Source organism: Drosophila mauritiana, chromosome 3R, assembly GCF_004382145.1.
Source record: "Drosophila mauritiana strain mau12 chromosome 3R, ASM438214v1, whole genome shotgun sequence".
Lineage (NCBI taxonomy): Eukaryota > Metazoa > Arthropoda > Insecta > Diptera > Drosophilidae > Drosophila > Drosophila mauritiana.
The window spans coordinates 13,649,937-13,663,925 of record NC_046670.1 but is presented as its reverse complement, the minus strand read 5'-3'; the positions used below and the strand labels follow the sequence as shown (position 1 = coordinate 13,663,925).

General features: G+C 46.3%; 5 protein-coding genes across 5 annotated transcripts; 2 read left to right on the top strand and 3 right to left on the bottom strand.

Annotated features, from left to right (window-relative positions):
• Positions 1-176: 176 nt before the first annotated feature.
• On the bottom strand, positions 177-1,889 carry LOC117144948. The gene is made up of 2 exons (XM_033310403.1): positions 1,316-1,889; positions 177-734 (listed from the first exon to the last, which is right to left on the bottom strand). The coding sequence occupies exons 1-2, from the start codon at positions 1,827-1,829 to the stop codon at positions 289-291; spliced, it is 960 nt and encodes a 319-aa protein (XP_033166294.1). The 5' UTR covers positions 1,830-1,889; the 3' UTR covers positions 177-288.
• Positions 1,890-3,043: 1,154 nt separating this feature from the next.
• Positions 3,044-4,041, bottom strand: LOC117144730 (protein apnoia). The gene is made up of 2 exons (XM_033310074.1): positions 3,849-4,041; positions 3,044-3,644 (listed from the first exon to the last, which is right to left on the bottom strand). The coding sequence occupies exons 1-2, from the start codon at positions 3,961-3,963 to the stop codon at positions 3,346-3,348; spliced, it is 414 nt and encodes a 137-aa protein (XP_033165965.1). The 5' UTR covers positions 3,964-4,041; the 3' UTR covers positions 3,044-3,345.
• Positions 4,042-5,818: 1,777 nt separating this feature from the next.
• Positions 5,819-7,061, top strand: LOC117144563. The gene is made up of 2 exons (XM_033309808.1): positions 5,819-6,590; positions 6,652-7,061. The coding sequence occupies exons 1-2, from the start codon at positions 5,918-5,920 to the stop codon at positions 6,975-6,977; spliced, it is 999 nt and encodes a 332-aa protein (XP_033165699.1). The 5' UTR covers positions 5,819-5,917; the 3' UTR covers positions 6,978-7,061.
• A 202-nt stretch (positions 7,062-7,263) lies between these two features.
• LOC117144564 (wnt inhibitor of Dorsal protein) lies at positions 7,264-8,395 on the bottom strand. The gene has a single exon (XM_033309809.1). It carries the CDS (start codon positions 8,345-8,347, stop codon positions 7,418-7,420), a length of 930 nt encoding a protein of 309 aa, XP_033165700.1. The 5' UTR covers positions 8,348-8,395; the 3' UTR covers positions 7,264-7,417.
• Positions 8,396-9,939: 1,544 nt separating this feature from the next.
• On the top strand, positions 9,940-13,657 carry LOC117144561 (glutamyl aminopeptidase). The gene is made up of 7 exons (XM_033309806.1): positions 9,940-11,427; positions 11,493-11,590; positions 11,650-11,967; positions 12,031-12,149; positions 12,215-12,300; positions 12,383-12,788; positions 12,847-13,657. Exons 1-7 carry the CDS (start codon positions 9,957-9,959, stop codon positions 13,493-13,495), a joined length of 3,147 nt encoding a protein of 1,048 aa, XP_033165697.1. The 5' UTR covers positions 9,940-9,956; the 3' UTR covers positions 13,496-13,657.
• The last annotated feature ends 332 nt before the right edge of the window (positions 13,658-13,989 follow it).

Here is a 13,989-nt window from a genome sequence, read left to right as displayed (position 1 = left end):
AGTACAATAAATTTCCCCATTTCAAATTTATTAGGTGTCATTAACCTTTTAACACCTTGAAAGGGCTTTAATTCTGTAGTTAGTTTAAAACTGGTCATTAAACTAAAAGTTCAAATGCATTTTGGGACCTTTTGCGGATGTGAACGATTTGTTGAATAATAAATAAATATGGCAAAAAGTTTATATTTCTTTTTTATTTGCTTCCACAGACATGGAAATAATGAAGCAATGAAAGAGGCATTTAATGGAAAATGATCGAAGGACACTAAATGGACACTAATGCGGGAGCTAACTGTAGCTGATGTGCTGCTCCTCGTGGGTGTTGAACTGGGTACGGGCGGCATACAGTAAAGCCGCCATAAAGGCGCCATTGTTCATCACCAGCGACAGGATGGTGGCCATCTTAAGGGCGGGCAGGATGAAGGGCAGAAGGCTGCCAAGCAGGACGACGGGGAAGATCAGCATTGGCACCGCCACCTGCATCATGGTCACCTTGTACGAGTTCTTCTTCTTGCGCTTGCCCAGAATGCCACCGCCGCCTCCCTCGCCGCCGGCCACGCCTCCTCCGCCCCCCAATAAACCCTGCTGCTTGGAATCTCCTTCCGCTTCCGGTTCGTAGGTCTCCACACTGCCACTATTGGCACCTCCCCCACCAATGGACGGAATATTCATCAGGTTCAGGTCCATTTCTTCGGTCTCGCGTCTTCGAGAACGACCCATCCGGGATTTGGGTGCTAAAGAATATAAGTAGTATTTAGTTTAGTGTAGTTGTTCAAAAAGGAAACAACAAATTTGTTTTTTTCCTATAAAAAACAATGAAAAAGCTCGTTATACAGTCAAAATCTGGTTATTATTTTCAATGAATGTTATGGCCGTAAATTTAAATTTAGCTTTGCTTCCTGAACAACATTGCCAATAATTATTTTTCGAATGTTGTATACCGTTCTCAGGGGCATAAAAAATAGAAAATCGTCTTCTAACTAATGTGATGTGTCTGTTAAAACGTCTAGCAACGCAGGCTGTGCTGTGCTAATTTACAAATTTGAAAAATAATATAATTATATAATACAAAATCCCCATCACTCGTTTGGGTATGTGTCAAATATTTCAAGATTACGAAAGCCACGCTTAAAATCAAAGTAGCCAAACTCGCTATATGAAATACGACACTAATGTGTGAAAGTATCTTAATATGTGTGCATCTTCATTCTTATCCATATGGAAAGATAAAAATAAAATGATTACCATACCTAGTAACTAGCTAAAATGTTAGGTATTAATAAATTAATATTAATAAATTCGCTGATTAGCTCACCCTTCTTGATTGAGAACTTCAGTTTGTTGTCCTTGCTGGGCACAATCTTCACCAGCATTCCGGGCAGGAAGTGCATCTTGAGATCACGATGCTTAAAGAATCGCTGAAAGTTAACGACCAGCCGCTGGTTGAGCTCCTTCTCGGACATTTTGTGGTACTTCTTGCCCACCAGACTGCCCATCTGTGTCTCGTCCCCGAAGAACTGATCCACAAAGTCGCGGGTGAGATTGCCACTGTTTGGCATCTGGCGGCGCTCCTCCATCTTCTGCAGCACGTACAATTTCGTGCAGTGTAGCATGGTGAACTCCCGCAGACACTCGTAGATTCTCATTGGAATGGACGCCTTAAAGTATGACACACTATTCGCCGACTGACTGCGACCAGTGCTCGGGTTCAAGTCTTCGCTAGGAGGCACTGCATCTTGGCCAAGTGATGTGTGTACGTTCAGCAAGAGAAACAGGCAAAGTCCGAGCAGGATGTGCCAGGATAAGGATCTTGTCGAGTTAGCTCGCATTTTTGTATGTTTATTTCGCTTCTGCCTACACAACACAACTGCACGGCATCAGTGACAGTGGAAAACTGAATGCACATCTTGGCCAAGTGCAGCTGCTATCCTAGCCTGAGTGTCTGGCCACTGAATGCCAATTCTTGGCCACTACTTTCCTCCGGCCGGGCCAACTGGTTTGCGATCGCCAACGCTCGACTGCCTCTTAGATTTAGTTTAGCGGGTCAGGCGGCACTCGCTCTTACTTGCCACATGCTGCATGCTGCCAGCTACTTGCCCCACTTGCCTAACTTATGGCCGATACATTCGATTGTTTACATCCAAAATTCTGTGTCCAGTTGTCATTCCTCTAATCTTTGTCGGAATCAGTTCTTTTCGCGCTGAGAATCTGGCGCACCTGGCCAATGTATCTGTGGCATAAACTGTGCCACCAGTGCGTCTGCAAGTAAAAGTAACTCAACGCTGCACCAGGTGTTCGTTAGAAGTAGAACATTTTGAAACCCCATATGAAAGCAAAAACTGAAACCAAAGTATCGAGGGAATATTCTAAATATTACAATATACTACTACAATTATTATTAAATTATATTGTAAGAATTCAATCAATTAATTTAAAAGCCATCCATTAGAGGCGATACTTTGTTGACAGTGTGCAAAATTGTAAAAATTGCCACAAAGTGGATCAATTAAAGCCGGATTTGAGATGATTGAGTGGCTGGCTAGATCGTTAGAAAATCGATACGCTTTGAATTAAGTGACGATGGATCAAGTGAGAGTTAATTAATTAGTTGCCAACCATAATGAGCAAAGTCACGGAGAAATCTGGGCCCCAGACAATTATCGACATTGCTGTTCCGACTAACTGTGACCCATTTCGATTATTTTGGAACTGGGAGTACGAGTATCTATATCCATATATAGCTTTCTATACGTGTGGCACTGCGGAAGAGCAGTTAAAAGAACCGTAAATCACGAACGCCCTCTGTTGCATACAAAATGAGATAGAAATTTCACTTTTCATTTTAGCAGTAAAGCACACGCAATCGAATAAAATCCATTGGTGCTGTCAGCTGGAAATTTCGATTATTGATTTGTTACTTAAACATCTGATAAACATCTAGATAAGCTCAGACCAAATATTTTACTTTTCCAGTATTTTCATTGAACAAGGTTTTATATGTTTTAATGTGCTTTTATTATAAGTATTTTTTTTTTTTCATTAGAACTTTTCGTTTCCCAAATTATTTTCAATATGTTTCTTCCTTGCTCAATCTTAATTTGTATTCATTTAGCAGACTAATTTGCATAATAATTTCATAGTCCAAATTCTCTGCTAAATGTCTTTGCCATCCTTGACTTGTAATAAATAAATAAGTTAAATAAATAATTTAAACTAGACTTAAATTATTATTTGGTTGCACGCTCGCTGAGGCTGAGGTAAATCTGAATCCTGACCCGCTACCAGCTCGCCGTTATCCCTGGTCTTGCATTGTCATCCTGGTCAGCCAAAACCGAACCAAATCCTCTACCACTCCTTCTCCAACCAGACGGGCTGCTGGGTGTGCGAGTGGGAGTAGACCACCGGCACGGGTGCCTGGACGGGAACGGGTGCTGCGGCATAGGCGGCGGCTGCCTGGACGGGAAGAGCACGGGACAGCATTTGTCCGATGGCCAGCACCAGCAGGATGACGCCCACGCCCAGTCCCTTGATAGAGACGACGGTCAAGGCCGCCAGCAGGGTGGTGATCACGCCCACGACGAAGGCGCCGGGCACCAAGGCGAAGCTGATGCGCCGCAGGAAATGATGGCCAAAAGTACGGCTTTCTGGAATAATTCACAAAAAGATTATTAGAATCGAAAATGACAAGCTGATATAGAAATTTACACAGTAAAGATGGATTTTTTCACTTATAATATGCCTGAGCTTTACAACTCCGATAACAATGTATTAGATCACTGTCTCTGGTAACTTATTATCACGGAAAATATCCTCGGCTACATTGTAACCAATTTAGCAAGATCACTAACCCGCCACATCCGAATCCGCATCCGAGCTGTTGGCCGCCTGCTGCTGACCCAGCACCAAATCACATGCCAAAAAGAGGCAGACGAGGGCGAACACAATCTTCTGGTTGGCGGCCATTTCGATTTGATTTGACTGTTGGTGATTTGATTCCTTGAGGATGAGTATCTGGTAATCCGTTCGACACTGCACTGCTCGACTCCGACGCTGGCTAACAATTGAATGGAGGGCTCACATTGACATTGGCTTTTATCGAGGGTCTGGGCCGGCTTACTGGGCGGCTACTTGGAATTCGGGAGCCGGACATCGCGTAGCCGCAGCGTAGCACGAACGTGCGCCAAAACAAGCAAATCGTGCCGATGCCATACGACTCGGACTGAAACTACACTATACCGTCCCATTGATGCCGGCACACTGGAAAAAAAAATCAGTCTATTTTAACCAAAAAGATTCTAATAAAAGTATAATGCTGCATATATGTATATCATATTTACACAGTTCTACGATTTGTATATGTATGTTATTTTATCTTGTGACAAATTGGCTGATTGATACATCGCATATCCACTTCCGATTTCTTGCAGTGTATTTTTTGAATATGCATGCAGTAAGTCATTATTTTATTATTTTCACTACCTCTAAGGGCCCTTTTTGGGGACCAACGCATTTGGGGGTGTGCTGCATAGGAACTTGGACATGGAATGGAACTTGGACATGGGCATTCTTTCACGACGCGTGTCTATATTGAGGGCAGCACCCAGGTCCCCGCATTCGATTCGCTTTCATTTTTCGTCGCGGGCCGATAATGATTTATCAGCTAATTAACAATGTCGTACTGCATTTTAATTTATAATCTATACCTGCGGTTTAAACTGCAACTATGTTTAACCATTCGACTGGGTAACGGATGTTCATTGATGAATGCTTGGCATTCCACGCCCTCGGCATCGCAATTCACTTTCATTAACGGATATATATGAATATGCAAATCACTTGTGAGTAATGCATACATTATTTTAACATATATTACGTTTTTACTTGTAGTTTTCCCTTTAGATGATCTGGGTGCCTCTAGGAGTTTGGAAATATTCACCTTAAACTTGTAAATCATTGGCTATTTAAGAACCCTATTCCTTGAATTTTGTTAGTCATGTTTGAACTCTTTTTCGAACTGGATTAGCTGGACATAAGATAAGATTAAATTTCGCGTGCTACTTGTTACCAAAATATGGTATTAAGAAAAGCGTATCGTAGTGCGACGGACATGTTATTGGGGAAATAAAACCATGGCTACCGCAATTAAGATTTCCCTACTGCGAGCCGGAGTATTTGTTTGCTAATTGTGTGAAAGTAAATTAGGTGACCAAATCGGTAAAGCGGATTTTTCGCAACGCTAGATGGATAGAATTTACTTTCTACTCTGGATTTTGAGATCGATCTGCCGCCTGCGCCAGTTTTGTCAACAACTTTCCCATGCGATGGCCGTCAAGCGTTAATTGGAGGCGTCTCATGTCTGAAGACCGTAGTCTGAAGTGGTGGGTTAAAGAATGGAGTCGGGAACCGTTAGCAGGCTACTTAGAGAGCCAGCGTTATTTATGGCCAATACCGCGGGGACCCGGGGGCAATTAAAGCTAAAAGAAATCAATGAGCGAGATCACTGAGAAATTGCAGGCCTACTCCAGTTTTTGTTTTTTTCGCCACTACTTCTAACACAGACATCGGCTTGTGCGACTGGCAATTTAATTGAAGAGGATCCAGCACAAGAATCGTGTTCTAGCGGTGGTTGCAACCTGCAACTTGCAACATTGCAACTGGCAACAGGTTGCTGATGCAGCGGCCACTTCTCGCCACTCTTTGCAGTTGTCTCTGTGCTCAATTCCAATGCCAATTCCAGCCTCAGAATGCAGCTAACTCTGGCTTTTCAGCCGCTACTCTGCTGCATTTCTTCAGCTTTCTTCGTAGTTGATAAAACGCTTGGCCATCGCTGATCGTGCCACATTTTGCAGCAGGCCATTGCAGCGGTTGCACCAAGATTAATTCACGCAGACCCACAGCCAACTGACATGCAACAGAGATGAGCGACTTGGTGAGGTTCCTTTTACTGACTGTGCTCTGTAGTTCGCTGGCTCTGGCCCAGGACAGCAGTGGCGATGGCAACCAGGAGACATCCACCGCCAGCCAGGAGGCAGCTCGAGGTTTGGCCAGCAGCTATGAGCCGGAGGACAAGCAGGCGCTGCGCAAGAACTCGCACATCTTCATGGGCATCTACAAGAACTACAAGAGCACCTATTTGGGCAACAAAACGACCAGTGAGTACAAGAAACGTCTACGGGATCGCGTGACTGCTCCCCAAATGGCGGAAAATGAGACACCTGAAACGGTTGAGCCCGATCAAGAGGACCCAAGGGATTCTCTGGCCCAGGAAATTCGTCAGGATGCCCAGGCCGAGGCTCTGATGGAGACCCAAACAGAGTCCCCCAACTACGATGATAGTGAATCACTAGCTGCCAAAAAACGACGCAAACGCAAGCGCAAGGATCGCAACAAGCGAAAGGAGGAGGTGGAATCCGAAACTGATCAGCCCGATCCTTCGACGGAGGACGAGAGCATACAGCGGTACAATGTGGGTCCTGGACTGAACGTCAGTCTGGACATGAGCAACGATATAGTGCATGTGAAACTGGATGGCGAGAATCTTAAGGAGATCATTGGCGCTCGCTGGTTAACCTTAGACAATAGTGAAGAAGGTGAGTTCTACTGATATCTTCACATTTAAAAACATTACTTTACTCTTTATAATTTCATCAGGTCGCGGCAAGAAGTACGACATGATCACCAAAGTCTTACCACTCTTCATTCTCCCCTTCCTCATCCAATCGGCCATTGTTCCATTTCTGGTCACCAAGCTGAAGCTGCTCCTGGTCAAATCGATTCTGGTGGGCAAGCTGGCCATCTTCCTGCTGATCATCTCGGCCATCAAGAATGGCAACAAGATGGTACAGAGCTACGAGGTGCCCTCCTACTGGGCCGGCGAACCAAGTCGGAGATCGGAGTTGGCCGCCGCTGCCTCCTCGGCGGCTGCCGCATACAATGGCTATCGGGTGGAGGGTAAGCCAACCACCTGGATCAGCTAGGCGGTCTCACATGGCTATAAGTTTCGGTTCTAGGCTTTTAGTGCTTCCAAATAAACATATACACAAATCGGGTTGATCATCATACTTTTTCTTTGTGTTCTCATAGCAATACTTTTACCCAACCAAAAAAAGGAATATTAGAGGAATAAAAGAACTCTTGTGAATGAAATTCTAGACTAGAGAATGAAATTGGTAATCTTTAAACCACCTGCAGCTAGAACCGATGATATAAAGTCTGCTTTACAGTCCATAAATATCAAAGGTCTATAAATCCGAAGAATATGTATTGTATATGTTAAATAACGTATTTATTGATAGCATTTGTTGTGGCAATAAATTAGATGTGGAATCAAATAAATTAACTTAAATGTAGGTAAACAGTTTTCGTGGGGCTCGACCAGCGCCCCAGTCCTGGATTCCATTTCCGGTGGAGCATCCATTTAGTAGCAGGAGTACTGCCTTTCCAGCTGGACGCACACATCGCACTGGAGTCGGAATCCCCAGACCAGTTTGCAATTGCACCTCCTCTCGGTTCTCACGTGCTGGGATCTCACTCGGTATCCGCACACACGGCACAGCTGCTGGCAGGAGAGACGTTCCTCCAGAGAACCACTGCCATCCTTGGAGCACTGGCGACCCCGAGTTCCCTTCCACAATCCGGTGGCATCGCGTTCGCAGTAGTTGGGCGAGTCCTGCATGAAGACCAGGGAGTCTAGGGGAATGTTCTGCCACATAATCTTCAGATTGCTGCTGGCTCCTTCTAGTTGGATGGCATCGTCGTACATTTGGAGGAGATCTTGGGCAATGGCCTCGAATGGCTTCAGTACCGCCACACACTCCTCCTCCTGGCATTCGCCCTGCACAGCTCCTGGTTGCTTGCACCGGCATTCCTGTTCCAGTGAATTCTCTAGTAGAGCTCCCACCACCCGTCGATTGTGACCGGTGGCTCCTGATCCTGATCCGAAATGCTTCTCGTACTGCTGCAATGCCTTGGTGGGCTCATGAGCGCAGGGTACATTTAGAGCATTTTCAGTGCATCCGCATCCGGCGATTACTCCATTGGCACAGTCCTTGGTCAGAGTATGGACTATGGCTGCCATGGAAATGGCCGCCACATAGACATCCTCCCGATTCGGTGAGTTTTCCTCCGGCTTGGAATTCTTCTGCACGAAATCCTGGTTGGGACAGTTCCATCGCTGCCACTGGAAACTCTGCTGGCAGCTGTCGAGGGCCTGTTTCAGCCCCTTTCCGGTTATATCCTCCCAGGAGAGTGGAGCCTGGAACTGGGTGTACTGGTAGTAGCTCATGGGCTCCAAAACTGCTGCCAGAGTGCTCGTAATACCCATGAATAATGTGATGGCAAAAATCATGTTGTCTGATTATATTATTGTTGTGGTGCTATCTCTGCGATGTCGTAAGATCGACTGAATGATGATGAGCCGGGGCAGCACACTTATATAGCCTGCAAATCCCAAGCCGGGGCGCCCTCCTGGGGCCGGCCCGTGGGAATTTCGGGCCTGCTCAAAAAACCGGAAATTTGCCGTTTTCCACTTGGAAATTTTGCATGGGCAGGGGGTAGGAACTCCCGGAGATGGACGGGTACAAAAACCCACTGGCAGCCCGCGACGCAATTGCGGAGCAGCCCAGTTTCCTGGTTGACTACCTGCTCTCGTCCTGCGCCGGCGGAGGTGGAGGATCCGCCTTGCTGTGAGCAACTTTCCCACGCTTAGGCAGGTAGAGCCGTAAACGGCACCCGACGTGCTCATGAATGAAACCCAGTCGAGTCCATTCAGTACGGCCGGATTTTCCCGGACTCACACTGCACAACATCAATGCCCGATACGCGGTCGGGTTTGTTTGGGTTTTGGACTGGCCAAGCCAATTATATAACAAAACATATGACCAACAGTATATATAATCTGGGAAATTAATTGTCCTTTGTGGTGAGCCGGCGGGAACTGCCAGTATTGTTGCTATATTATTTAAAAGTTAATACCCAGGATTATGGTGTTAAGCATCATTAGGAACAGATATCCAGATATTGATAACGGATTTTTTGGGATTTTTTTCAAATGAGAATTTTAGCATGATAAGAGTTAACCAACATTAGCTACAACGTTAATAAATAAGCTGATGTATTGATAGTGCTTGAAAATAAAAGGTAAACAAAATCACTTTAAAATAATAGCTTGTTGTCACTTTAAAGATAATGCAATTAGTAAAAGTTAAACATCTGATCATCCATCAAAAATGTGAATATCATCAAGTGCCAGTACTGATATTGTAAATACATCTATAATATTTTTTATGGGGAACTTCCCCTTCACAGAACACATCTCACAAAGCCAAAGTCATTATAAAGTACTTCAGTTCCAGGCGTTGCGAAAACGTGTGCGGAAATTTCGATGTTTGGGTTTTAACACAATGAAAATACCGATTCTCTAATTAGGTCGAAAGTCCTGTCTGCGTAGCACCGGAAAAGGGTTTTTTAGGACCTAAGCGCCGGGTAAAACAGAAACAGAGAGGGATAGCGGGATCACGTAGGATCGCAGGTAGTAAAAAAATTGCTCAATTGGTGTTCGTGCGGCTGAGTATAGCAGTATCTGAGGGATACAATCACACATATGGGCCTTGACACTGGAAGTTCCTCGGGGCTCAGCAACCAGCTTGGAATTCCGACTTGCCGAGGAAAAACGCGCCAGATCTTTGGCATTTCTAAGTTTAATCAAAGCGCCATGACAGGGTCCATAAATTCGGGCGATTGTCAGCCGCACCGGCACTCGTTCCCTACATATGTTCCGGCTAATACCCACGAAGCAGCTCATCGACTCGCGATTAGATTAGCAATCTGCAAACGCAGTCAGCCAATTAAGATATAGGGACCCACTTGAGATTCCCCCACTACCTAACCTGTCGCTATTTTACCAAGGAGAACGCTTAGTTGCGCTTTGGACTCCGCTCGTGCCGGATTAACGTGCTATGATTGTCACCGCGAAGTTGGTGGCCATTGGGCTGGGCCTCGCGCTCACGGCCTTCACCGTATCGACCATTGTCCTGGCCGTCCAGAAGGCGAATCTTACGAGTGATTTGCGCGATGCCCAGGAGAAGTTAGATCTCCTGGAGGCGGGATTTACGAGCACAGCTGCTCCGACAACAGCGAGCACTGCGGATCCTGGTAGCACAGCTTCTCCAGGAAGCACAGCTGAACCCGGAAGCACAGCTTCTCCAGGAATCACAGCTGAACCCGGAAGCACAGCTTCTCCAGGAAGCACAGCTGAACCTGGAAGCACAGCTTCTCCAGGAAGCACAGCTGAACCTGGAAGCACATCTTCTCCAGGAAGCACAGCTTCCCCAGGAAGCACAGTTTCTCCAGGAAGCACAGCTGAGCCCGGAAGCACAGCTTCTCCAGGAAGCACAGCTTCCCCAGGAAGCACTGTGACACCAGGTTCCACTGCTTCAACAAGTGAACCCGGCACTACTGCATCCCCCGAAAAAATCGACTACCGACTGCCCGGAACTCTGAAGCCCACCCACTATGATCTCTATCTGTTTCCCAACATCGAAACTGGTGAATTCAGTGGACAGGAGACGATTACAATTACAGTTGAAGAGGCCACCGACGAGATAGTCCTGCACTCCCTCAACCTAAACATTTCGAGTGTATCCATAATGAATACTGGCAGTGATACTTTGGAGATCCTGGAGACAAAAGTAGATGCTGTGAGGGAATTCTTGATATTCCAGCTCAACGAACCACTGACAAAAGGCAGGACAGTGAGGATGCATATTGGATTCGAAGGATCGATGGCCAACAAGATTGTGGGACTGTACAGTTCGTCGTATGTGAAGGGGGATGAAACCCGCAAATGGATCGCCACCTCCAAGTTCGAGCCCACCTATGCTCGCCAGGCTTTTCCCTGCTTTGATGAGCCAGCATTGAAGGCCGAGTTCACCATTACTCTGGTGCATCCCTCTGGGGAAGATTACCATGCCTTGTCCAACATGAACGTGGACTCGAGTGTCAGTCAGGGAGCCTTCCAGGAGGTCACGTTCGCAAAAAGTGTTCCCATGAGCACTTACCTGGCCTGCTTTATTGTCTCCGACTTCGCCTACAAGCAGGTGAGCATTGACACCAAGGGCATTGGAGAAACCTTCTCCATGAGCGTCTATGCCACTCCGGAGCAACTCGACAAAGTGGATCTGGCTGTGACCATTGGCAAGGGAGTCATCGAGTACTACATCGACTACTTCCAAATCGCCTATCCGCTGCCCAAACTCGATATGGCTGCTATTCCCGACTTCGTCTCCGGCGCCATGGAGCACTGGGGATTGGTCACCTACAGGGAAACATCGCTTTTGTACGACGAAGCCACGAGTTCCGCCACCAACAAGCAGCGCATCGCCAGCGTGATTGCCCACGAATTCGCTCACATGTGGTTTGGAAACTTGGGTAAGCTAAATGGCGGCTTGCATAGATCGGAATTCTTATTCCTAACCTAAATTATCTTCTATAAGTAACCATGAACTGGTGGAACGATCTCTGGCTAAACGAAGGATTCGCTAGCTTCGTTGAGTACTTGGGCGTAGATGCCGTCTATCCAGAATGGAAAATGGCAAGTGAACCTAGGTTAATCAAGGACACACCCAACTTATTTAGATATCATATCAATAGCGCGATCAGTTCACCGTAAGCACTTTGCACGGCGTACTCACCTTGGACGGAACCCTCGGCTCCCACCCGATAATCCAGACCGTGGAAAATCCGGACCAGATCACGGAGATCTTCGACACCATCACGTACTCCAAGGGTTCCTCCCTCGTCCGAATGCTGGAGGATTTTCTGGGGGAGCCAACCTTCCGCCAGGCGGTTACCAATTATTTGAATGAGTACAAGTACTCCACGGCGGAAACGGGTAACTTCTTTACAGAGATCGACAAACTGGAATTGGGCTACAATGTCACAGAGATTATGCTAACATGGACGGTGCAGGTAAACCCATAGACGTTTACCTCTAAGTTCGCGAATATTTCAACACCCCATTCTTTTTTGCAGATGGGTCTGCCAGTGGTCACGATCGAAAAGGTCTCCGACACGGAATACAAATTGACGCAGAAGCGCTTCTTGTCCAATCCGAACGACTATGACGCCGATCACGAGCCCTCGGAATTCAAGTGAGTGTGCAGAACTTATTGCCTGGACGCTATCTGATCGCGAATTTCGCACATACATTATATAGCTACCGTTGGTCGATCCCCATCACTTATTTCACCAGCTCGGAGTCGGTGGTGCAGCGTCTGTGGTTTTATCATGACCAGAGCGAAAGTAAGTGGTGTCATCTGTATGCTGGAGCACGGCTCCCCAGATCTTTGATCTCTAACTTATTTACTTTGTATTTTTTTTACAGTCACTGTAACCGTTCCTGCTGCCGTCAAGTGGATTAAGTTTAACGCCGATCAGGTGGGCTATTATCGCGTTAATTACGATACCGATCTGTCGAATGATCTGGCCGATCAGTTGGTGGTGCAACCAAGTGCGTTCGGCTCTGTGGATCGCGCTCATCTACTCAACGATGCTTTTGCCCTGGCCGATTCCACTCAGTTGCCCTATGCAACTGCCTTTGAGTTGACCAGATACTTGGACAAAGAGACTGATTATGTTCCCTGGAGTGTGGCTGCTTCCCGTCTGACTTCGCTGAAGAGAACGCTCTACTACACCAGCACGTATGCCAAGTACAAGCAGTACGCCACAGCTTTGATTGAGCCCATCTATACCGCACTCACCTGGACCGTCGGCGAGGATCACTTGGATAAGTGGGTAGATTCTTTAAGAGATGTGTGTATTTTTTATCGCTTTCTCCTGCATCTCTAGCCGCCTTCGTGTCACCGCTTTGAGTGCCGCCTGTTCCCTGGGCCTGGAATCCTGTCTCACTGAAGCCGGAGAGCAGTTCAACGCATGGCTGGCCAAGCCGGAGGATCGCCCAAAGGCCGATGTCCGTGAAACTGTCTACTACTACGGCATACAGTCCGTTGGAAGCCAGGAGGATTGGGATGCAGTTTGGGAGCTGTTCGTCAACGAAACCGATGCCAGCGAGAAGTCCAAGCTGATGTATGGCCTGTCCGCCATCCAGATTCCATGGATATTGCAGCGCTACATTGACCTGGCCTGGAACGAGGAGTACGTGAGGGGTCAGGACTACTTCACCTGCCTTACCTACATCTCTGCGAATCCAGTTGGTGAGTCCCTGGTTTGGGACTATGTCCGGGAGAACTGGCAGCGACTGGTGGACCGATTTGGACTCAACGAGCGTTACTTGGGCAACCTGATTCCCTCGATCACTGCCCGCTTTAGCACCCAAACCAAGCTGGAGGAGATGGAGCAGTTCTTCGCCAAATATCCGGAAGCTGGAGCCGGCACAGCTGCCCGGGTGAGAGCTCTGGAGACGGTCAAGAACAACATTGTTTGGCTGGCCGAGAACCTGGAGGGTGTGGACGCCTGGCTGGACAAGCAGTCACTGTAAAAAGTCCAAGGAAGTGATCGTGCGACCATGGATACCATTAATCATGCACTCATCTAATTGCCATTATAAAGCAAAAATGTGCCGAACAAGTGGAAATAAAGATAAGCTTAGTTATTGGAAAAACTGAAATTACACCTCCATAAATAAGCAATTATCCATTGATTGGTAACATGGGTTGATAATCATGATTGGGTGGGTTCCAATATTGGACACGAAAACTTTTGATTGACATTTATTGCACGTCCAAATTTTCGCACTAAATTTAACATGCAATGGGAATTTACATCATATATCATAATTCCCCATTAATTGATTGAAATATACATTTTATAGTAGTTGTTCTATTGTTCGGCTTTTAAATTATGTAAAGTCGCTTCAAACTTAAATATTTATCAATTTGAGCAATATACACAAACCTTTAATCTTTAATAGATCTATTAAACTATAAATATGTAAAATAAAATCTTTTTTATAATATAGAGGGTTCACTTTTT

Excerpts from the sequence above, each read along its gene's own strand:
- LOC117144948 (XM_033310403.1), bottom strand. The coding sequence starts at position 1,829 with ATGCGAGCTAACTCGACAAGATCCTTATCCTGGCACATCCTGCTCGGA. Across the intron at positions 735-1,315 it reads GAAGTTCTCAATCAAGAAGG|CACCCAAATCCCGGATGGGT; the intron begins GTGAGCTAATCA and ends TATATTCTTTAG.
- LOC117144730 (XM_033310074.1), bottom strand. The coding sequence starts at position 3,963 with ATGGCCGCCAACCAGAAGATTGTGTTCGCCCTCGTCTGCCTCTTTTTG. Across the intron at positions 3,645-3,848 it reads TGCGGATTCGGATGTGGCGG|AAAGCCGTACTTTTGGCCAT; the intron begins GTTAGTGATCTT and ends GAATTATTCCAG.
- LOC117144563 (XM_033309808.1), top strand. The coding sequence starts at position 5,918 with ATGAGCGACTTGGTGAGGTTCCTTTTACTGACTGTGCTCTGTAGTTCG. Across the intron at positions 6,591-6,651 it reads CTTAGACAATAGTGAAGAAG|GTCGCGGCAAGAAGTACGAC; the intron begins GTGAGTTCTACT and ends TAATTTCATCAG.
- LOC117144564 (XM_033309809.1), bottom strand. The coding sequence starts at position 8,347 with ATGATTTTTGCCATCACATTATTCATGGGTATTACGAGCACTCTGGCA.
- LOC117144561 (XM_033309806.1), top strand. The coding sequence starts at position 9,957 with ATGATTGTCACCGCGAAGTTGGTGGCCATTGGGCTGGGCCTCGCGCTC. Across the intron at positions 11,591-11,649 it reads TCTATCCAGAATGGAAAATG|CGCGATCAGTTCACCGTAAG; the intron begins GCAAGTGAACCT and ends TCATATCAATAG. Across the intron at positions 11,968-12,030 it reads TGCTAACATGGACGGTGCAG|ATGGGTCTGCCAGTGGTCAC; the intron begins GTAAACCCATAG and ends TCTTTTTTGCAG.